The 24,612-nt window shown below is 39.9% G+C and overlaps 1 protein-coding gene across 2 annotated transcripts; it reads right to left on the reverse strand.

Moving 5' to 3' along the window:
* Positions 1-856: 856 nt before the first annotated feature.
* DCTN6 (dynactin subunit 6) lies at positions 857-23,228 on the reverse strand. Of its 2 annotated transcripts, none has more exons than XM_054566079.1 (7): positions 23,152-23,228; positions 15,130-15,194; positions 8,123-8,228; positions 6,330-6,418; positions 5,122-5,169; positions 3,392-3,534; positions 857-1,813 (listed from the first exon to the last, which is right to left on the reverse strand). In XM_054566079.1, the coding sequence occupies exons 1-7, from the start codon at positions 23,172-23,174 to the stop codon at positions 1,715-1,717; spliced, it is 573 nt and encodes a 190-aa protein (XP_054422054.1). In that variant the 5' UTR covers positions 23,175-23,228; the 3' UTR covers positions 857-1,714. The 2 variants fall into 2 exon arrangements, with proteins under 2 accessions (XP_054422054.1, XP_054422053.1); XM_054566078.1 differs by having other exon boundaries at positions 857-1,829.
* Between the last annotated feature and the right edge of the window lie 1,384 nt (positions 23,229-24,612).

Consider the following 24,612-nt stretch of genomic DNA (forward strand, 5'->3'; position numbering starts at 1 on the left):
TGGTGCAGTTGAGCTTGCACCCTAAGAAGCAAAAAGTCTCAAGCTACGTTCTTCCCAAACCACAGCCAAGTCTTGGTAAACTGATCCTCCCTGAAGTAGAGAACACGTCTTTCTGGTCACTGAATTGTGCAGATCTCTTGGATTCAGTACCTCCCGTTCTGTGGATAACACTGTATGGACGCTGTCATACTTTGTTTCCTCCAAACTTTGCTTGGTAAATTGATTAATTCTGTTCACATTATTTTTCCTTAAGTGAATTATTGATAGTATTATTTGAAAACCATAGTGTACTTGGAAAACAAGGAGGCTCTTCTCACTACATGTTGATTCAATTAGTCTAATTCTCTGGGAGTATCTTATTACCAAGTCCTTGGGAGGAATCTCACAGGTGCCCTCGGCACACTCCCTGGACAGTCTGGATCAGAAGTGTTCATTAGCTAATCAGAGCTTGTACAGAGGTAGTATTTTGGAACTGGCATAGCATTTCAAAGGCAGTTGTGTAATTTCTGATCTTTTATCTAAGATAATTTTCATGATCAACCAAACCCTGAGTTGATCACTAGGAGCTGAAAATGAATAAATACCAGTTATCAAAAATAGAGTACTTATATGATGTTCTCCTTTTTCAGACACTGTGAATAGTAGTACAGTTTTCCAACTTCAGTCACAAGTATTCTTACCAAAACCAATTCATTCAAATTTGGAAGAATTAGGTTAATCAGTACCTGTCAGTTTCAGAAATTCAAAAATAGTTTTTACTATCCATAATTAAAAATTACATTTCAAGAGAAAATATTTTAGTGTTTAATAGCATTAGTCAATAGCTACTGATTCAAAAGTTGAAAAGTATGTTCTGTTAAATGCATGCATTCAAAGTATTAAAAATACTTGGAATTACAACAAAATTCTATTTTGCCCATTTTGTAATTAGATAAACAGAATTATAATGAGTTCAATAATTAGAAATATGCCAAAATAATGTCATAACTGCATAAATACATCAAAATCTCTTGGTTTCATTGTCCTCAGAAACCCAGGAAAACCACTCAATTAATGGCCACTTGCCTTTTTCATCAGACACCATTCTTTTTGATTTTGTCATCTACTGAACATACAGTATCTTTCCCTGACCATTTTTGTTTTACTGAAAAGAAAAAAAATATTTTTCTTGGAAACAAAATGAATTAATGTAATAGCTGCTAAAATTTCACTTGAAATTCTAGGAAGCTACAAATCTGCGCAAATACATTACCTTTAATATAGCTAGTGCATAATAGAAGTTTTAAGAGTAATTGTTGGGAAAGCTAATGTAAGTAGAAACATTGATTAAAGTATGCTCACTAAAAAAGTCCTGTCATCAACATTTTTATTTAGTTCAGTATATGGCAGAATATAATACATAACAATATGCCCTTTCTTATCACAGGTAGTCTTTTGTGTAACTAAAATTTGTAGCCAATATTTTACGTAACAAAAGAAAACTAAATCTGTAAATTATCAGAAAAGAAACAAGGATATGGGAAAATAATACATTTTATATAAATTATAGAGGACAGTTAACGATGAAAATCCATCACTTCCCTTTCTATTTCAGTTTTACAAAATAAAGTCAACTTGTATTATGCTATGACCTGCTAAGAGGGCATAAACTTGGTGGTCCTTTCAAAAGACAGTGGTCATGGGCAACATGTTATCTTGATGTCATAGCTTGTTCTTAGTTCTTAACTGGAGTTGAGCTTCCTTTCATAGTCTTTTTTAAATGGTGGTAGTTTGGCAAGATTTTCATCAGGAAATCCAGCTGCAGTGTCTGGGGCTGAAATGAAAATATTCTTAAGAACGGATGAAAAGAAAGCAAAGTTAAGAGTACAGGTAGAAATGACTATCATTAGGTCATGGAATTACAGGTGATTAGCAGTGACTTATTACTGGTTACCCATTTTTAAAAAATTTACAGTGAACATATATTAGGTTTGGTCATGAGAAAAGCTGTAAGATTTTATATATAAAAATATATATACAAATCAGTTTTCAACATTGCTTTTATAGATTTCACCCGGACTTCTAAAATGTTAAAATGTTCCAATTATAGGGTGCTGGGTGGAGGGGGACAAAAGAGGAAAACCAGGACAACCGTAATAGCAGAAAAAATAAACGTAATTTAGACTTTTTTAAAAAGTTCCAATTACATGAGACAACATAAGTAAAACACCCAGAATACATCGCTTTCCACAAGACCTACAAAGCACACATCTGCATACTCATCTGATCTTCACTCTTCATTTATCTTTGCCCAAACTCTCCTCACTGTACAACTCCCTAGGGGTACTTGTGAAAGATAGTTTTTTTGGCTCTTGCTTCTAGACACTCTGATTCATTAAGTGTGGGGAATCCTTTTGTTAATGAGGACTTGTACATGATCTTTATGATCACTGAAATTTGGAAAGCAGCAATGCATACCATTGTGTATTAAATTTCAGATATTCTTACTCAATTCTAATCTCCTTTCCCTGGCTCTAGCTTCATTTCTCCTCTTTAATCATTTTTGCTATTCTGTAGAAAGATAGTGAAAAAATACTGGATTGGTTCTTATTTCCTTTTTAGTCTACAGAAGTAACACTTGCTTACGATAACAACAGTAATAATAAAAGCCAAACATTACAGAAATAGAATAGCCCGAAAGAACTGGAGTTTAAATTTCTGATAAAATATGGCTAAGAATCAGAGGCAAAGTGATAAATGTCTTGAAAAATATTTTCTTTTGGAGGAGCGGACCTAAAGAAGTACATTGTGTATGCCAACCATGAGACTCCAGGTTTCAATCAGAATGTCTCTGTCCAAAGTCCCAAATGCTCTTTCTTATTCATCTACTACTCTAACCAGAAACTCTAAGTACGTACTCTTCATTACCCTTGGTTATTAGGAGGGGATAATTTCTCATCAGCCAGGAAACTATCCAAGCACACTTGCATATTTACAACATGTATTTATTTTCAACCTAATTATGTTAGTAAACTAATTAATGGATCCCAGCTGGCTGTCCACTACAAATTTGGTACTCCTAAACCTTGAAGATTGATCTTTTAGGAGGAATCAATATATTTTAAGATTCTGTGATAAATGTTCAGTAAAAACCCGTAAGACCAGGATAGCACCTCTGAATTTTGTTTTCCCATAATCAACTTGTCCTTGTCAAATTTTACATATTTTTGATATTAACTTAAAGACTAAATAATGCCACTGGAAGTAAATTCTAGTTTTAGGGATGTTTCTATGATGTTTTATTTTATTTGCTTTTTTAAATAGTGGACTGCTGCTCCATTAAAACAAATAGGTGGTATTTTGGGGAAATTAGCAGCCATAGAAAGAACCTTTTAAAGAGAGGTCCTAGTACCTGTGGTCGCTCAGTCTGCACCCGACGAAGACAGTCCACACCATAGATCACTGTATTCTCAGGGATGACTTCAAATGTGTTTAGGTTGCAACATGCCCCAATGATGCAACCGCTTGTGAGTATTACGTTTCTGCCTACATACGCTGCAGTAAAAACACAGGAAGAATTACAGTTTAAGATATCAAATGATTAGAACACTTTTTTTTTTCTAAGATGATTTAGGTATAAAAATGAAAACTGGCTTAAGAAAATACTTCATTTCAGAGTTTGTATAGTACAGAGGCAGTACCAGACTAGTATTCAAAACAGAACTTTCCTACTATTTAGTTGTGTGACCTTGGTCAAGTCACTGAAAATTCTCTGAGCAAGTTAATCAATAAATGAAAAAACTGCCTTACGTCAGTTTGCTTTAAGAAATAAATGGGATAGTGTTGTGTAGTGCTGAGTGAAGGTTTGACACCTAGTAAGGATATAATAAACAGAAAAATGACAATGCGGATGGTAATAATACTAGGTAATCCAAATTAAAATAAAACCATTAAGAGGATTCACAAAAAGTCTAATTTTATTATTTAAAAGAGAAGCATTGTCTTTCATGCCAATCAAAACCAAGAAAAATAAAGCATTATTCTATGGAAGGCTTGTTGTTCAGGTTCTTTCTGGAGCTTAGTGGGACAAGCTCTTGGAGCTGCTTCCTAGCAGGGGTGGTGACTTCATACGACCCCCTGCCTGGCCCCCTTTGTGATAAGCAGCTTAGATTTGTGTCTAATTGGCTAGGGTAGTAGACCTGAAATTAAAGAAAGCAAACGGCTAGAGAAACTGATTTTTTCCTTGGATTCTACAATAACATTAACCAACTAAATTTCATTGACGTTAGTATTTATTTAGTAGAAATCTTTTTTCAAACTTTCATTTGAAATTTCTATAAACTTCAGTTCTGATTTAAATATACACAGCTAAATTTTAAATGTAATGCATTAAACACATTACTGGATTGGGTTCCTTAAGGGCAGAGAATTGGCCCCACAGCTATGTTAGTCCACTTCCAGCCACACCTTCCTTCCACGCACACCGCTTTGCCATGGTTTGCACAGGCGTACCTCAACAATATTGCAGGGTCGGTTCCAGGCTACCGCAATAAAGCCAATATTGCAATAAAATGAGTCACACACAATGTTTGGTTTTCTAGTGCATATAAAAGTTATGTTTACACTATACTATAGTCTATTAAGTTTGTACTAGCATTATGTCTAAGAAAATGATGTACACACCTTAATTAAAAAATACTTTATTGCGCCCTGGCAGGGTGGCTCAGTTGGTTGGAGCGCCATCGGTACACCAAAAGGTTGCAGGTTCGATTTCTGGTCAGGGCACACACCTAGGCTGTTGGTTCATCCCTGCTTGGGGCGCGTGCAGAAGGCTACTGATTGGTGTTTCTCTCTCTCTCTTTGGAATCGGTGGCCGTATCCTTGGGTGAAGATTAAAAAAAAAAAACCCCACAAAAACACCTTCTTGCTAAAATTGCTAACCATTATCTGAATTTTCAGCAGATCGTTATCTTTCTAGTGGTGGAGGTTCTTGCCTTGATGTTGATGAAAATGCAGTATCTGGAAAGTGCACTAAAGTGAAGCGCAATAGTGCGAGGTCTGCCTGTACGCAGGTTCATTCCAGATGCCGCAAAGAAAAAGGACGTAATCACTTTTTACAATAAAACTCTCAACATAGCTTACCTTTTGATTCAATAACATTATTATCTCCTATTTTCATCGCTTGGGAATCTGTAAGCCAGAGTTAAGTAAACACTGTAAATATATTCCTCTTTTTTCCCCTACTAATTCACTGTGACCTCATCCTGCACTGGGGTAGGGGACAAAGGCGAGGCATGGGAACAGCCACGCAAGCTTGTCTGGCCAAAATTCATTGCCCAGGGGAGTCTGAAGTAAAGTTTTAATCTTTAAATATAAATATGTCTAAGTCTAAATAAATGACTTCTCTGTTCTTTAAAGAAACGAGCACCTTATACTCCAGTTCTAAGAGCAGCATATTTCCACAGTTGTTCTAAAAAGTTAATACTACCTATCACTCAATAACTTAATATTAACAGTGTTAATGGTTTGATATCTTATATATAATTACATATATTTCCCTTTATATAACTGGGTATTAAATTGTATAAACTTTTGCAGCTTACTGTATTTGGTTCCTTTAAATTTACAAGCATATTATATACCATTACAATTGTTGAAAACATAATTTTAAGTGACTGCTTAATGGTTATAATAGTCCATTTTATATTTTATTTAAATATTTTGCTCTTCTTAAACATTTAGATTTTTTCCTTCAAAACATTATACAATAATGTTTCGCTCACATCATAAGAAGATTTGACTATCTTTTTAGAGTACAAAAATCAAGCAAAAGAACTGGTGACACTCTGGGGAGAAAAACCAAAGAATGAAATATTTTCATCCCTATCTACCATTTCCTTGCATCAGACAACGTACTGTCAACCTAAAACTCTATAGGAATCAAATGGACGCAGCCACGGTTCTTAAATCAGGACAGAAGCCAGGATTACTGTTTCTGTTTCTACCGTCACTGAGTCATTGCTATCTGTCAACGAGTTGTCGCAATAGGAAAAAGACGGCACCCACAAAATGCTGAGCTCAGGTGTGTGCGTGCGTGTACATGTGTGTGTGAGTGCATCTGGAGACGGCGAACTTCCTTTATTCTATTGGGTTATTCCGTGGAAGAGAGGGAATAATTTTTTGATACACTGCAACTCTGCCTTCTCAAAGAACTGGATGACCTAGTCCTAAAAATGTAATTAATATATAATAAATATATTTGATAGATAAATTATGACAATTTCTATGAAGAATTTTGGGTACTAAAAGATAGCTGGGGATGATTTATCTTAAATTATTGTAAAGGATACAACAGCCAACTTCAAATACATTATTGGTGCCAATAATCATAGGTTTGGGGTCTGGATCTTCGGTGTCAGGGGTGATATTGTCAGGGTGACTATAAAAAGAAGAGACAAAACATCAAAAAGTCAATAATGCAATAAGCAATTCTCCTGTTTTGGAATTTGGCTTCATTCTCTCAATTTTATCTACATCATGCTTAAAGTATGCAACCATGTAATTTCTTAATCCAAGTGAGTTACTTATCTCTTATACTTGATTCAGAGTTAAAAAGGAACTACTGAAATGTAAAGAAGTCACAGGTGTATGTAGGAGGACAGCCTTCCTTTTATTAATTAATTAGTTATTCTTTTTAATTGATTTTAGAGAGAGGAATGAGAGAGAGAGACAGAGAGAGACGCTGACTTGCTGTTCCTCTTATTGATGCATTCATTGGTTGATTCTTCTACGTGCCCTGCCCAGGATCAAACGCGAAACCTTGGTATGTTGGGATGACACTCTAACCCAGCGGTCCCCAGGGACCAGTTTTGTGGAAGACAATTTTTCCACGGACTGGGGAGGGAGGTAGGGGGAGGGTGGACTGGAGCCCAGCAGTCATGTGAGCAATGGGGAGCTCCCAGACACGGGGTCAGGGACCCCTGCTCTAACAACTGAGCCACCTGGCCAGGCTGTCCCTTTTATTTCTTAAACACAAAGCTCAGAGGGCCTTCTCCAGGGCAAGGTAAAAAAGATACTGGCCATGGCTTTTATTTAGCCTGTTGAATTGGAATAAAAACCATGCCTAAGTTAACAATTTTTCATACTTAATAATCATTTGTAAATGGATATTCACATAAAATAGTTATTTTATGCTGTGAGGTAGTTAGTTGAAATATTTGGAACATGAAATGTTTGTGATCTAAGAGGAGGAAGTCATTTCAAAATGGTGATCTATTCTTGACTGCTGAGTTACTGCAGAATATAGTTGTTGTTAATTGGCTTATGCTAAAGATGCCAAAATATATTTTAAAAAGAAACAACTTATTAGAGTAAGAAACTCCCAAATCCTAAGTAAGCTTTAAGACCAAAAAAAAAAAAAAAAAAAAAAAAAAATCTCTTTATCAGTCAAATATTTTCCCAAGGTCTTTGTTACAAATTCCACACATTGTTGCTATAAATTAGGTATAAGCTTGAATTTCCTGCCACGATTTTATCTAGAAAGCTTTATAAATGCTTATGAAAATTTCATAGGTATTACAGTGTAGTTCACTAAGATCATGTACATGTTCTAACATCTTATTATTTTTTAATCTTTCAAGTTTAAAAATTGCCTCTAGGACCCCAAATTTTTCAAATATAATTCTGGGTGTTACTCTTACATAGCATATAAAGAAACCTGTCAAAGGAAGGTTCCTGAGTCTGAATAAGAGAAACAACATTTCAGCCAGACCCCAGAAGTCCAACCAAAAGACTTTCTTTCAGGTGACCAGCACAGCGCTTAGATGTTGGAAGTACTCAGGAAATGTCTGCTTAAGGAATAGAGGAGGCAGCCATAGGTAGGGGAAGATTATCAGACTGAGAGTTGGGAAGTCTAGTCAACCACCCTACCAAATCACCTTGGACAAGTCTCTTCACTTACCCCTGGTCTTTCATTTCCTCATTTATTAATCACTTATGTTGAAAAAGGTCTTTAATGCTTCTCTAGTTCTGAAACAGTGGGTTCCCCAGATGTCAATTATAAAAGGTTCCAATAATTAGCTGAAATTAATAAAAACACTCCCTGGGGCACTTGGTTCAGAGTATCTGTGAGAGTCTTACTCACGCATTTATGATCAGCGCCTGTTCCTCTATTAGGTTACCTCCACCAATCACGATTGGTCCGGCCTCCGCAATGATTCGCGCTTTAGGGTGGATCACTGTCCTAGGACCTGTTAAAAGTATGGTGAAAAGAAATTATTAGTGGTGCCTACGCCTCAAACAGGAGCATAGGAGGTGGCTAAGAGGTGGGGGGAGGCTGCTGGGAGGAACGTTTTCTAAGACATGTGCCAGGCACCACACAAGGCACTTTACAAATGTTATCTCCGCAGCTGTTATCATTGGTAGTTAGTGCCAAATCTCAAACCAAGGTGAGTGGAGACAGCACAGGCTTTGGACCCGGACAACCCTGGCTCACCCTCTAATTTTAAACCCCTGCTATCTCAGCAGTGAAGTGGAGGTGGGGTGATAATACCAGTCTTGCAGGGTTGTTGTAAGGATTAGCTGAGATAATGTTTGCAGACCCAGTAGCATATAGGTGGCAGTAAAAATTACTTCCCTTCCTTTCCTTCATAAAGGTAAACCACATAACACTATTTTTTCTTTTTTCTTTTTAAGAGAGAGGGGAAGGGAGGGAGAAAGAGACAGAGAGAAACGCTGATCAGTTGATCAGCTGCCTCTCATAAGCATCCTGACTGGGGACTGAACACACAACCTCTGTACATGCCCTGACTGGGAATCAAACTGGGGACTTTTTGATGACGCCCAAACGGAGCTACACTGGTCAGGCCCACATAACACTTCCTTATGCTACAGGGTTAGTGTTTTTATTATATGATTAAGTGGGACTAGGGGAAGCAAGAAAGTCAGAAGACATGGAAACTAACCTCAGCTTTGTAATTTTGTCACTATTCCTATTATAAGTTTACCCATGGTGAGGAGGCAGAGCTTCGGTTTTCTGGTCTAGGATGTGATTTTTCACCAGTTAAAGGTTAAAGAGAGACAGTAGCAGGAGCCGAATGTGATTACTGGAGTCCTGAGACTCTGACACAGGGAGACCTGAGGCAATGACTCCAATCGCAAACGGAAGGAATCAGGAAAGGGGTCTCGTCACATCCGCTTCCCGATCAGCGTGGCGGAGGCCGTGGCCAGGGCACAGATTCTGGAATGCCAGCACATCCCTCTCCCGGGTTCTATTTACCCAGCCGTAACACGCTGGTGATAATGAAACCACTGATGAGAGAACATAACCTCATTTTAGCCTCTCCCTCCAATGCCCACCCCACCCACCCCCAATTCCAAGGCCAGGTTTGTTTATTGGTTAACCAGCAGACAGGAAGTAACAGAGACAGACAGACAGACAGACAGACAGGGAGAGATAGAGATAGAGAGAGACAGAGACAGAGACAGAGAGAAAGAGGCGGAGTGTTGACAGAAGGTGGGGCGGGAGTCCGGAAGATGACACTGACCATGAAATTCAATTGTATAAATTGCTAATTTATTCAATAATCATTACCTGCTTGTGACATGCAAGAGGCAATGCTGTATGTTATGGGGAAACGAAAAGATATACACTCTATTTTTGCTATTTGAGCTTGTCATCTTAAAAACTGGGAATACCTCACACACTTACAAGTATATCAAAATAAGGAAGGAGGTGCTCCTGGTACCCAAAGAATTGGGAGGAACCTCAGTGCAGCTTCTTTTTCCCCCGAACAATAACGAGCTGGGGAGTGATAAAAGGGTAGGCGGAGCTAAAACAGGATGCTCAAAGGACACACAGTCTGGTAAGAAATAACACCAGAGTGGCTTTGTTATTTCTGTCACTTCCGGCTCCCCAAATCCTCAGCTGCTAAAGTAGAATTTCCCTGGCAAATTTGCCTATTCAGAATGGAGATTTCAGGATAGAAGATGGGATCTCTTAAATTCCTGGGAAGCTGCTCAAGTTGACCATGATTGTGAACACGTGTGCCTTTTTTTCTTTGTTAAAAAATATCTATAAAAGGAATATGTGTTCATTACAAGAAAATTACAGCAAAAAGTGCAAAGATCCTCATGCTGATCCCATTCCCTGGAGGTGACTATTCTTTAAGGTCTGAGGTATATTATTCCAGAATTAAGCACTACTGAATATAAGCCGTATCTCATTAGACAGTTAAAAAATAAATTCAACTTGAAGAGAAAAAGTACTGATTAAAAGCACATACTTTAAAAACAAAAAACAAAAAACTAAGGAATAGTACTTATCATGCTGTAATTTGATTTTTTTTTCACCTAATAAGTCATGGTCATTTTCCCACGTAAATACATCAAAGTAGGTATTTTTTTGTTGGCTGGATAATATTTCATATCATAGTAATATACTGTAATTTATTTAACCAATTCCTTAATAATGAGCTTTTGGACATTATCGCTCTGGCGGGAGAAGTGCTAACCAATGCTGAAACAATCATTGCATTCCTTTGAAATGAGGTATTTCTTTTTTAATAGATCTTATTTATTTATTTTTAGAGAGACAGGAAGGAAGAAACAAAGAGAGGGAGAAAAACATGGGTGCGTGAGAGAAACACCCACGGCTTGCCTCTCGCACGCCTCCAACGGCGGGCCTGCCCTGCAACCCAGGCATGTGCCCTGGCCGAGAATAGAACTGCTGATCTCTCTGTTCACAGGCCGATGCTCAGTCCACGGAGCCACACCAGCCAGGGCCGAAATGAGATACGTCCTACAGGTCTTCCAGCTGTGCAAACCAATTTAAATTTGAAGTTTGCACAATCATAGATTTATACTTTACTTCAAGATGTTCCACGATAAAGGGACAATCTATTTTGAGTTCTTTGTAATTAAAGCCCCAGCCGGCACCCCACCTCTTGCCTAGAAAGACTAGACTCTGGCCTATCACTTAAAGGCTGAATCTCACAAAAACCTGTTTTCTCATCCATACAAAGATGAGAATTATAACTACATCTTTGGGTTGAAGTGTGAATGATAGGAAATAATGTTTGAAAAGGAGATCATGGGGTCTGCCCCATAGTTCTTAAAAAAAAAAAGTTCATCACTATCTCACATTAAGAGCTAACAAATGACTTTATCCCACTCAGCAAAATAACTCCTGGTCTGAGTCACAGAGGAAAAGGATATGTTCTACTCCTTTACTCAGGCCTTCAGGGTGATGCCTCCTTCTAACCAGGACAGAAACTTCTGCCCCGTATTTTAAGATAGTAAAAAATTTAATAAAGGTATCTCCCACACTAGCATTAAAAATCTGAGACAGGACGAAGAGATCACCATGGCTGCCATCAAAAGCAGATCCTTTGCCACTGCTGGGTAAGTACCCAGAGGCCCCAGATACTGCTGGTCCTCAAGTGCAGCTTCTGACAACAAGCAGACTTGCAAGAAAATACCTGAAAATGGACTACCAAGGCAAAGGTACCACTGGGGCCTGTGTCCCTGTAAAAGTGGCTCTTTTTCCTTTCAAAAATGATAATAGTACACGTTAATTATACAAAAAACCAAACTGATACACATTTTTAAAAATTAAACTAATCCCATCTCATGTCTTATACAATATTTAAAAATAATGTCTGAGCTATTGTAACAGGGTGTTTTCTTCTTCTTCTTCTTCTTGTTTTTCTCGTTATTAATAAGTTAGTAAATATCTGGAAAACTGGTTTTAAATCTGAGGGCCCTGCCCTGGGAGGAAGAGCATTACCAGCAACTTAAGTGAAATCTGTGCTTAAGGCACTACCTCCACCTGGCGGCAGCACTGCCAAACTACAAGTCCTGGTGCTTCCGGGCTGAACTTACGCACAAGGTCGAATTATCAACTGTGAGTTGTGAAGTACCAGCAAATGCAATGGGCGACAATAAACTGAATACTTCCTCTACACCACATGTAGGTCTTTTCTGGGCAGACGCTAGAGAGGTGAGAATACATGTACTTCTGTAAATGTGACTGCTAAAATTTTGGATTGGTGAACTTTTTTTTACAGGCTGAATGTAATTTTGTATTTATTATTCTGATTGGGAAGAAAACTTACGTTGTCTCACCTCTTTGACAAAATCCAAATTTGCCACATATACCAGAGTTTGCATGGAACACATGCCCTGACGCCCTGCCCTCCCTCACCCCAACACACGCGCCTGCCCTAGCGAGCGCTCCTGCAGGCAGTCCCCACCCCCTGCCTTCGGCCCGCTAAGTCCGCTGCGACTGCACGATGGCACGCGTGCTCCAGGACGGACAGGCCTGTGTGTGTCTGTCCCAGCGCGGCAAGACCATGGAGCGGGTCTCCGGCAATGACTACGGCGCACCAGTTGGAGGAGGGGATCACAAACCGAAATGTGGGTTTACTGTTTGTCCATTACCCCAAACTGTGTTTCCTTCTCGCTAGTCAAACCCTGGGCTTGCGGGCTGTTTCTATTCCAGCTCATAAATCGATACTAAATATGGTATCAATTACTGTAGTACATTTGAACAAATAACATGTTGGATTGCTGAGCTTCTCAAAGGAAAGTTCTGACTCAGGTGAGTGATGCGTCCGATTCAACTTTGTCTCCGCCTGGCTTCGGGCTGGAGGTCGGCCCCAGAGCACTATTGCCAAGACCCAGGCAGCGAGCGACAGAGCGCTGAAACGTGGGCGCAGTTTGCTTTCCGTTTTTCCGCATGCAATAAGCGCTTTTACCCAGAATGGATCTCAATTCAAACCAAGTTTAAGGGTCTTGAGGTTAAAATGCTTTAAAAATAAAAATCTGTCACCATGGAAAGTCCTTTTTTTAAAAGAGGCTATTGTGAACCTTCTTGGGGCTCTTTCTGGCAGGGGTAGCTTGTATATTTTCTTAACCACATGTGGTGAAACCCTATTTGGCTTATCTCCTTGTTTGGATAAATGTGTCTAGAGTTGGAGCTGCCTTACTGGTTGATGAAATATTTTTCTAAATGGTTGGCTGGGCTTGATTCAACATAGTCAGAAATAATTCCTTGCATCAAATTTCCATTCCCCTCATTTGGTAAAGGACATTTTTCCTCTCTATCTTTGCCACCGAAAGCAAACTTTGAGTTTGTTTTCATATGTCAATAAATAGTTGAAAAAAAACCAAAGCTTTTTTTTTTTTTTGAAAATTAAAAGTCACTTTGACCTGTAAGCTGAAGTACCTGTAAGAACTTCATAGTCCATGAATTTCTCAAGGCAAAGCCACTGTTCTGCCTTACTGAAAAAGATTGCCACTATATAAGGGAAGCTGCTGATCTACGTTGAAAACTCTAATGAAGAGAAAGGCAGAATTAAGTTGGACAAAGGTTCCCATCGCAGAGCTTTTCCACTGTGCCAAGTTCTGCCTTCACGCTGCAATGTCCCAAACAAGCCTGGTCCCTACACCAGGACATAGCCTTTCACCCTGTTGTGCACAAGACTGGAGGACTGTGCTTACTGGTAACTTTCTGAAGTGTTTTCGGCACTCAGAATAAAATTTACAGAAAATAATGCATAACCCATCAATCAAGGCAGCCTAGTTAAAACAGACTTCATACTATGAAACCTTGGGTGAGGATAAAAAAAAAAAATTGCTCTGGCTGCTGTGGCTCAGTGGATTGAGTGCTGGCCCGTGACCCAAAGGGTCGCTGGTTTGATTCTCAGTCAGGGCACATGCCTGGGTTGCAGGCCAGGTTCCCAGTTGGGGGCATGTAAGAGGAAACTGATTGATGTATCTCTTGCATATTGATGTTTCTCTCCTTCTCTTTCTCCTTCCCTTCCCCTCTCTCTAAAAATAAATAAATAAAATCTTTAAAATAATAATAATAATTACATTATTTTAGTGTTACTTTCCTTCTAATTATAGAACATCTTGTGAGCTAATATTAGATATTATTCCACAATCATGATAAAAACCATGAAAGTACGAGAATTGAAATAATGCAGAAGAGTGTTTTGATAAACATATGGACTCAGAGTTTCTCCTCATAAAACATTTACAAGTGGTTGAAGAGTTAACATAGCACTGAAAGTAGGAGTCACCTTCTAAACTTTGAATTTTGTCAATTTAAAATAAATCCAACCTGGCAAATTCCTAATGATATTTCTTAATACTGGCACAGAATTCACTGGTTTCATAAGATGCTGTGTTAGGTTTTAGACAATCACTTGCACAAATATTCTCTTATTTAGTCCTTCAAAAACTTAGGAGGTAGGTACTTCTATTTTGCATGTGACAGTGACTGCCAGTTGCCTCTGAATATCCATTCTTCCCTTTTCCTTGTAATAGAATCCTATTTTATTAAGGGCAGCAATGGGATGAGTTAAGACTACATTTCCCAGCCTCCCCTGCAGCTACATGTAACCATAAAACTAAGTCCAAGACATTAGACCCCAGAAGACAGCTATGTGGAACTATCAGGATGACTATTTAAAGGGAGCTGACCCAACGGAGAGGTACACCATCTTAATCACTGTCACACTTGGTGCTTAAGCCTGCAAGGCTGGAACTCCTGGACAACCAACCAACCAGCTCTGAACTGCCCTTCTCTAGACTTTTTATATAAGAGAATAAACCTTTGCATGATTAAGCCACCCCTACATGTAGCTGAACCTATTTCTGAGACACACATTTACACAGACGGGGAAAATAAAGGTTAGTGAAGTCGAGAAATATGTCTACGGTAACCCAGCAAGTAAAGTGCAAGGATGCTAACCCAAACTGTCACACTCGATGGTCCACACTCTTAACAGTCACACAGTAGAACGTACACTCGACAAAGGCAGTACGTTTTTCTGCTGTATTCCTTGCTTTGTCCCCATGGTAGCATGGTGCCTGGCACATAGTAGGTACACAATAGATGTCCCTCAAATAAATGAATGACTTATTATGGTGCTTCATTAGTTTATCTGATAGAAGTTTCAACTGAGACTCCATCATGTTACATTCTTTTAGAAATATAAAACATGCTTGGAAGAAAATACATTGTTTTGTCAATAAAATCAGGACACCAGTAAAATAGATAAATGTAATACCTAAATATTGTGAAGCACTGAAATTAAATCACATCAATTCTTGGGAAACACCACTAGTAAACCATTTGCTTACCTATAGTTACGTCACCCCTGATTTCACTTTCTACACACACAACTGCTCCAGGAGCGATCTTCACACTGTAGAAAGAAAAGGAGGTAACATTTATCATACGTGAGGCTTAAAAATATTGTCATAGAAGCTATCTAGACACTGTGGTGAAAAAAGGTTAAAAAATGTTAATGGAAAAATGCAAAGTAAAGTGTAAGAGGGTAAGTTTTAATATATTCTAAACTTCTCAGCTGGCATATTATCCATTGGGTTAAATTCATATATGATGACTTATTGTTACAATGCTTGATAGAAAAATAGGCTTTAGATCCTTTTAATGCCAGTATTGTTTCTAAATACCAAAAAGCCGAAGACACAGTTATCCATTTGTAGGGCACTGGTTAATAAATTATGGGATACTATGAACCCATACATAGTCATAAAAAATGAGTAATTCTTTATGTAAATGTTTTAAATGGCCTCCAAGCTAAATGAAGTCAAAAAAGCAAAGCCACAAAATAGACAGTTTATACAGTATGCCACCATTTTTGTAAATAGGGAGGAAAAGAATGTACATTCAAATTCTTTAAACAGCAAGGTAATATTACTGTAGAAATTAGAGCAATGCACAAATGTTCCTATTTATTATCTAACTATATAAAAAACTTTATCAAATGATATAAATGGTAGTGCAAACTGTTCAAAACAAGTAACTTCTACATGATTTATTGATACTTTCTGGTATTCTGCTGTGACCTTTTGTTTGACCCACTGAATCGAGCTAAATGTTGTCCTAGCTGAGCCTTGTGCTGATATAACTACATCAAACGGCTTTCCCGTTAAATTGACAGTCATTAAGTAACTTGTTCTCATCACATGAAGAATTTTTCTTACCAGTAATTATTCATGCCATTAAATCTATTCTCAGGTTCTATGAAATAACAATACCATTTTAGATATTTTCACTTTATCATTCTATTTGGATTTTTCAAAAGTTTGATCTCTAGTCATTCATTACTAGTGTATAGAAATAAAATAATTTTGTATATCGACCTTGTATCCTGGGGCCTTGCTAAAGCCACTCAGTTCAAGTACTATTTTTTTTGGAGATTCTCTGGGATTTTCCACATAACAAATTCTGTGTCTGTGAATAGGAACAGTTTTATTTCTTCTTTTTTCCAATCTCTATGACTATCATTCCTTTTTCTTGTTGTGCTTTCCTGCCTAGGGCTTGCGGTACAATGTTAAATAGGAGTGAGGAGACCAGACAGCCTGGCCTTGTTCTCACTTCAAAAGACCAACAAAAACTATCAAATTATCTTCTAAACCATGAATTTTGCATTTTAAGTAAATTATTAAAACCTGGTATATGAAACAACAGAGGCTTCGTTGACCAAAATGTTAGTGCCTTGATTTATAAATTTTTCAAAAAGTTCTTTTCTCATTTCAGCAAATGTTTTACAACCAGCAATGACCAGAAATCTAGATGGCAATGAATCATTCATATCAACATTATTTTTTAAGTTCTGTAATTATTCATGTATGAAAATGCTTACTTTTAACTTAAGAGTAGATAATATAATACAGATGTCTTTTTGACACTTGATTAAAAAATTGTTATTGCAAGTTTTTTTCAAATGTTTTACTGTGAATAGATTCATTTTTTTTTTTAAAGGTGTTTTTAAGTTTTTTTCTAAAGCAGGGAAATCCCTTTAGAGGCCAGGCAGGTAATATTTATTCTAGGTAAAGAATGGCAGGAAGTGAGAAATTATATGTAGATGGCTAAGTCCCAGTGTCACTTAAGAACATTCAGATGAAAATAAAAGAAACCACATTGTTCTGATCAAATGAAGCAAATGTACAAGGGAATAAATTTCACCCCCATTGCAGCATGCACTCAGAAGAGAATATTCTAATTTTGCCATTGCCAGAACAGCTCTTACTTCTTTATATCCCTCTCCTGGTGCTTCCAGTGATATTTTAAAAATTCAGCAGTATGTTTATTTCGTTATAATGGTCCCCTGAGTGTTGTACTATGAATATTTTGGCTGGATTCCTTCTGTCTAGGTCATTGCAATAGTTAATTTGCTCCATCTGAACTTTCTTATATCATGTCTCTCTATATTCTATCTGGTTATTAATCAAATATTAGAAAGTCTCATTTCCTTTTATATTTTTTACTTTATTGGGTTGACATTGGTTAGTAAAATTATATAGGGTTCCTGTGTATAATTCTGTAATACATCATATGTATATTGTATTGCCTGTTCACCACCCCAACAGATTCATGTTTTGAATTTGTCTTCCTTGAAGACTGCAAATTGTCATTATACCTAACAGGACCTTACATAGAACATGCTTGCCATTCTAATAAAATATTTGTATTTATTTAGCACAGTGAAATTTTCTAACTTTTGAGCATCACTTACAACCAGTGCAATCCATATAGCTATACTACTGTATTAACTGCTGAATATCTGTAATTATTTGAATATTTCTAAATTATCTCAGGAAAAGCAGATAAGAAACTATTACTATTCACTGCCTGCAGACAGAGGAGCTGGACAGCAGAGACACAAGGGTAGATGGAAGATTTTTTTCATTAAATACCATTTTTCAATCATTTTCATTTTGAATCACATAAATACATTCCCTATTCAGTAAATGAAACACAAAAATTGATAACATTTTCTTTTTTAAAAGATTTTATGTATTTATTTTTAGAGAGAGGGGAAGGGAGGGAGGGAGACAAACATCGATATGTGAGAGATACGTCGATCAGTTGCCTCTTGCACACCCCCAACTGGAGACCTGGCCTGCAACCCAGGCATGTGCCTGGACCAAGAACTGAACTGGCTACTCTTTGGCTCGCGGGCTGGAGCTCACTCCAGTGAGCCACATCAGCCGGGGTGATAACATTTTCTTTCTCTTTTTTAAATCCTCACCTGAGGACTTGCTTATTGATTTTTTAGAGAGGCGGGTAGGGAGGGAAAAAGAGAGGGAAACATTGATGGGCTGCTATTTGAACACGCCCGACTGGGGACAGAACCCACAACCTAGACATACACCCTGACCAGGAATCCAACCTCAACCTTGTGGTTTGCAGGTTGATGCCCAACCAACTGAGCCACACTGGCCATGGCTGATAACATTTTCTTAAGACCAGGTGCCAAAGAGGCCCTGGATACATTTCCATACTCAGGGTGAACTTCTATCCCCCTTCCTAAAAAGGACCCCCTCTGATCATTATCCCAACAAGTATCTTCCCCCTTCAATTTTATTTTATCTAAAAATACCTTCTTGGACTTCTGGTCAAGATGGCAGCGTTGGTAAATGTGGTACTCACATCCTCCCACAACCACATCAAAACTACAACTAAACTACAGAACAACCATCATTCAGAACGGCCTGAAAGCTAGCTTGAAAGGATGTCCTACAACTAGGCATTCAAGGAAGAAGCCACTCTGAGACGGGTAGGAGAGGCAAAAACACAGAATGGGCTGGTCCCACACCCATCTGTAAGAGTTTAAAATTGGGAGGGATTTCTCAGCTGCAGATGTTGCCCGTGGGGCGCCAGGGGTCCCCGCTGCACACCAAGCCTCCCAGCCAGGGTTGCAGAGTCAGGAAAGGAAGTCCCCATAACTTCTGGCTGTAAAAACTAGCAAAGATGTGGCTGAGTGAGACGGAGATCTTCTGGAGTCCCAGACAGTTTCTCTTAGAGGGCCTGCATGTAGACTTACTGGGACTCGCTGCCTCTGAGTTCCAATGCTGGGGCAGCAGCTTGAAAGGAAACAGGGACATATAGGCAGGAAATGAATTGTCTGGCATCAGGGCAAGAGCTGGTCTGGCAGCTTTCTGCCAGGCAAAAGTGCTGGCAGACACCACTGTTCCTTTTCTGAGACCTCTCTCCCAAATGCAGATCTGGCAGGTGGGAGCCATATCTGGGACTCCATCAACCATCACCCTACCCTGGTGATTCCCTGAGATCCTTGCCCTACCTAACTTGTGGGTCCACCCAAGCTTTTTTCAGTGGCTTTTCCATATAAATGGCTTCTCTCGCCTCGTGCTTCAGATTTTCCTATGGTCTCCTAAAAAAGCAGCATCTAGCCTCTGCATACCCACACCTCTTGCTAAGTGGCCCCAGGCCTGGCACTAGAGGCAGCTGGCCTTTGTTTGCAGCCTGGCCTCTCCTGGGCACCTCCAAGGTAGCAGCCATTTGCAGACTGCTCTGTAGCTCATGCCGGATGGCCCCAGGCAGGGCACAGGCAGTGGCTGACCTTGCACCTCCTGGGAGGCCCCAGAGCCAGCACCCCCCGGGGGCCAGCTTCAGACCAGGCTAGATTACAACCCAACCACCTCTGCGAATGACACACTCAAGGGGTAGCTTCGGTGAGCACCAAAGCCCCACTGAAGCAAGTCCTTCTCTGTAGGGTCGACTGCTGCACAGCAGCTCCTCTGCTGCAGTCACAGCTGGTCAATCCCTCCCAGTGATGCCGACTGCAACCAAGGTTCAACTACAATAGGAGAGTGTATACAGCCCACGCAGGGGTACACCTGGAGCACCTGGCTCTGGTGACTGGGGAAGCTGTGCAACTGGGCACTATACGACACCAACTATACGAGATCACTCAGCCAAGTCTGGCTGACGCAGTGGCTCTACCTAATACACAGAAACAAAAAGAGAGAAGTAGCCAAAATGCAAAAACAAAGAAACAAGTCTCAAATGAAAGAACAGGAGAAGTCTCCAGAAAAAGAACTAAATGAAATGGAGGCAAGCAAATTAACCAGATACAGAGTTCAAAACAATGGTTATTAGGATGCTCAAGGAACTTAGAACTTCAACAGCATGAAAAAGGACAATGGAAACCATAAAAAAGAACTAGTCAGAAGTGAACAATATACTAACTGAAATAAAGAACAATTCACAGGTTACAGGGAATCAACAACAGAGTAGACGAAGGTGAGAATCAAATCAGCAATTTGGACTTTAAGGCAGCAAAAAACACCCAACCAGAACAGCAAAAATAAATAAAAATAAAAATAAAAATAAAAATAAAAACAAAAATAAAAATAAATGAGGCCAGTATAAGGAGCCTCTGGGACAAAACCAAGCATACCAACACTTGTATCACGAGGGTGCTGGAAGAAGAGAGAGCAAGAAACTGAAAACCTGCCCTGGTTGGTGTGGCTCAATGTAGTGAGCGCTGTCCCACAAACCGAAGGTCACAGGTTGGTTTCCCAGCACATGCCTGGGTTGCGGGCCAGGTCCCCAGTTGGTGTGCAAGAGGCAACCCACCAATGCTTCTCTCACACATCTTTGTTCTCTCCCTCTTTTTCTCCCTCCCTTCTCATCTCTCTAAAAATAAATAACTATTTTTTTAAAAAAGAAATTGAAAACCTATTTGAAAAAAATGACAAAAACCTCCCCTAACTTGGTGAAGGAAATAGACATCCAAATCTAGGAAGTACAGAGAGTGCTAAACAAGATGAACCCAGAGAGGCCCACACCAAGACACAGAGTGACTAAAATGGCAAAGGTTAAAGATAAAGAATCTTAAAAGCAGCAAGAGAAAAGCAGTTAGTTGCCTACAACGGAGCTCCCATAAGACTGTCAGCTGATTTTTCAACAGAAACTTTGTAGGCCAGAAGGGAATGACAAGAAATATTCAAAGTGAGAAAAGGAAGGACCTATGAGCAAGATTATTCTACCCAGCAAAGCTATCATTTAGAATTGAAGGACAGATAAAGAGCTTCCCAGACAAGAAAATGCTAAAGAAGTTCATCACCACCAAACCAGTATTACATGAAAAGTTAAAGGGTTTTCTTTAAGAAGAGGCCTCCTTGACTGAGGCCTCCTTGGCTCAGTGGATTGGGTGTCATTCTGCAAACGGAAAGGTCACTAGTTCAATTCCCAGTCAAGGCACATGCCTGGGTTTTGGGTGAGGTGCTTGGTTGGGGGAGTGTGAGAAGCAACTAACTGATGTCTCTCTCCCTCTCTCCCTCCCTTCCCCTTTCTCTAAAAGTAAATCAATAAAATCTTTCAAAAAGGATAAAAGGTAAAAATATGAACAATGGAATGGCAATAAATATTCTATATATCAACAATTGAATCTAAAAAACAAAATAAATGAACAAGCAGAACAGAAACAGACTCATACACAGAGAACATTTTGACAGTTGCCAGATGGGAGGAGAGGGGTTGGGAGGATGGGTGAGAAAGGTGAAGGGATTACAGAGTACAAATTGGTAGTTACAGAACAGTCATGGGGATGTACAGTACAGCATATCGAATATAACCAGTAATAGTGTAACAACTGCGTATGGTGTCAGATTGGTATGAGATTTATCAGAATGATCACTTAGTAAGTTATATAATGTCTAATCACTGGGGTACACACCTGAAACTAATATAATATTGTATGTCAACTGTAAAGGAAAAATAAAGAGATTAAAAAATATAAAAATACTTTCTTGTAATTCTTAAGTATCATTTAATGAATTTTAGACTCCTCAGCTTCCCATTAAGTCCAGTTGTTCTGTTCTTTTAAATCACTTCTCCCATTGCTTCAGCAACAATCCTCTTTAACCAAGGACAGCATTATCATTATTCATTAGTATCACTTCTCATTAATTTCAATCTTTAAATAAATGACCTATCATAAATATAACCCATTTATGCCATGTTGAAAGCTATCTGGAAACAACCTGCCATTTTGGATGTTTTTTCTGTAAGAGGTGAAGGATGTGATGAACGTATCACCCTTTGTAAATAGTAACTCTCTAATGCCTTTCATTTAGAATGGGCTTGTGTGTTAAAATATGTAATTGATTAAGCTTTGGACAAATACATTACGCTTTATAAATGCCTCTTGTTTTAGACCTTATTTCCCATTCCAACTTTCCACTCCCTCAGCCTCCCTCTCACTATGATTTTTAATGAAAAGAGCATTATTTAACATTTAACTTGTCCTGGACAAGTGAGGTTAAGAACGATTCCTAAGTGTCCCTTTGTCTTCAATTTTGTGCCTAAGGGAGAGGCCCCAGGGAGGGTTTGTGTCAAAATCGGCATACTTCTCTGTGTGGCAGGAAATACTTAAATTCACCATTCTATCAACTAGACCCCCTGCACGTCTGAGAGGTGGGGCAAAGCAGAGGGCAGGCAACTGGGAGGAGGCTTAGCCAAGATCTATTAAAATAAGTCAGCAATAAATACGTTCATCACCGCCGTACACTACTGTATAATGTACATAATATTCATAGTGGATCTGTTCCTCTGTAGCTTATGAAAAGATATTAGTTACTCGCCTAAGTAGAACAACCACCTAAATTTTAATTTATGGCACCAGAAACACTGTCAGTTTTCTTCGTCAAAGCGTCAGCAGAGGGTGCTTAACCGTGCTGCTTTCGGAAATAGTCTGACTTAAGCATTTCTCTCATCCAAGCTGTTCCTTTCACCAACAACAGTTCCTAGCAATGGGGACAGCTGGAGAAGAAGCCACAATTCCTGTCCTCACAGGTTTACAAAGCAGCTTGTCCACGCCTCAGTTCTAGTCCAGGCGCGGTCCCCCTTTTGACAGGCGACAGTAAATTATTTTACACAAATACACATCGCCCACGACGGGTGAAAAGGGGTGGGGGGGCGGCCAGCACTGCTGTTGGTGCCTAGAAACAGACACCGGAGAATGCAGTTCCCAGCCGTCGGGGACCAGCCGCACCCAGCGCAGAGGCAGGGACCGCGCGACGCCAATCCTTCGCAGCCCCCGCCCCAGGCCCCTTCAGCGCAGGCGCGTTGAGGAGGGACGGCGAGGAAGGACGGGGATGAAAGAACCAAAACGTTTCCCAGCACCGCCTCCGTGTCCCTTCCCAGGCCGACCGATCCCCGTTCGGTCGCCTCCTCCCTCAGCGGAAGCCAGGCCTGGACTTTAGGAACCATCCAGGCCGAGCGTCAGGGATAGGACACTATCTCAGTCCCCACCACTGGCGACCAGGAACAGTTCCACCTTTGCAGAAAGCTGAGAACAGGCTTTTCTCAAACAGCAGACCCACCTCTCCTGTGTCTTCTCCGCCATGGTTTTGCCCGGGTCTCCAATTGGAGCCGAGATCGACGCAGGCGGCTGGATAAAGCGATGATCTCTGCAAGCGATTGCGTAGCCTGGCAGGGTTGGGAGGGGGCGGAGCAAGGTTGGGGGCCTGCTCGACTCGGGCTCCGGGCTCCGGGCTCCGGGCTCCGGGCTCCGCCTCTGCCCGCCCTCTACCAAATCGTTCTAGGTAGAGGTGTGTGACCACCCACAGGTTTTAACGGAGCCCAAGTGTCGGTAGATCCAGATGTAAAACAGTCGTTTAGACCTGTCCGGTGCACATCAGTATGTCCTCATTATACTCAACTGTTCATTTTTTAGTCTTCTTCCCGGTCTCTATTCCTTAAGGATCTTCCTGTAAACTCTAAGCCCTTTTCCTGTTCAGTCAGTTGATCTCTTCCTGGATGAATTTATCAATCGCATAAATTAAGTACCTCGAACCTGCTGGCTTTCTGGGGTTAATATCTCAAGTTCTGTCTTCTTTGCTGAGTCTCACACCTGATTATTTCAATTGTCTACGGCCTCAAAGTTTCATCGAACCTAAAATGTCCAGAATGGAGCTTTCGATTTACCCCTGGTCCTCTCTTCAACCAATTGGTCCTTTGATCTCCATCCCAGAAAAAGAATCCACCATTCATCACCCAGGTGCTCAAGTCAGAAACTCGAGTCATTCTAGGCCCTCCTCACCTCTCCATATGTCCGGCAAGTTCTGCTGGTCCTACATCTGGTGTCTATTATTCTTCCACTTTGCACCTACCTCCTCTCTAATCTTAGCTCTCCTATTGCCTGCTCCTTTCACCCTTGACCTCTAAAGGCACCCCACCATTCACGCCCCTAGTCCATGCAAGCTCGTGGGTAAAACCATGCTTTAAAAACCAAATCCAGTTTGTTTTTTACTTCTTGTTCCTTTTAAAATTCCAGCCTCTTTCCATAACCAACTCTGTGGTCCACCAACCCTTGCCTACTTCTCTCTTCTTTAATTTCATCTTCCTCTTCCAGTTTCTCTAATCACACTTTCATTCGGCAGGAAGCCAAGTTAACTCTCCACCACAGACAGCTTCGACCTGTCCTTTGCCCATCCTTCTTTAACCCTTTAAGTCTCAGGTCACACATACTGAGTGTATCAGCTTTTTCATTACAGCTGGTGTCAGTGAAAGTTGGGTTTGCTAGAATGGCCCTGGCTCATTGAAACATGTAGTTTGGGAATAGGGAATATAAAAGTTTAGGCAATGAAGAACCTTTGATCTCTCACGGCTACTGGCAACTGATGGTAGTTGTCCCGACGCCAATTCAACAGTAATACAGCATGGCTGTAAAAACAGCACAGCTGTGGAACAGTTCAATACCCAGGCCCCTCTTCAGCTAGGCATCTGTGCCCTGCGATGATGTGCTTGGTGATGATATGCTCTGCCTTGCCCCCGGCCAGTCT

Source organism: Pteronotus mesoamericanus, unplaced genomic scaffold (assembly GCF_021234165.1).
Source record: "Pteronotus mesoamericanus isolate MK-2021 breed Mesoamerican mustached bat unplaced genomic scaffold, CSHL_Meso_final contig_169, whole genome shotgun sequence".
Taxonomy (NCBI): domain Eukaryota; kingdom Metazoa; phylum Chordata; class Mammalia; order Chiroptera; family Mormoopidae; genus Pteronotus; species Pteronotus mesoamericanus.

Coding starts and splice junctions, on each gene's coding strand:
- DCTN6 (XM_054566078.1), bottom strand. CDS start 23,174: ATGGCGGAGAAGACACAGGAGAG. Junction 8,229..15,129: donor CAGGGGTGACGTAACTATAG/GTAAGCAAATGG, acceptor TACTTTTAACAG/GTCCTAGGACAGTGATCCAC. Junction 6,419..8,122: donor CAGGCGCTGATCATAAATGC/GTGAGTAAGACT, acceptor TTCTTTTTATAG/TCACCCTGACAATATCACCC.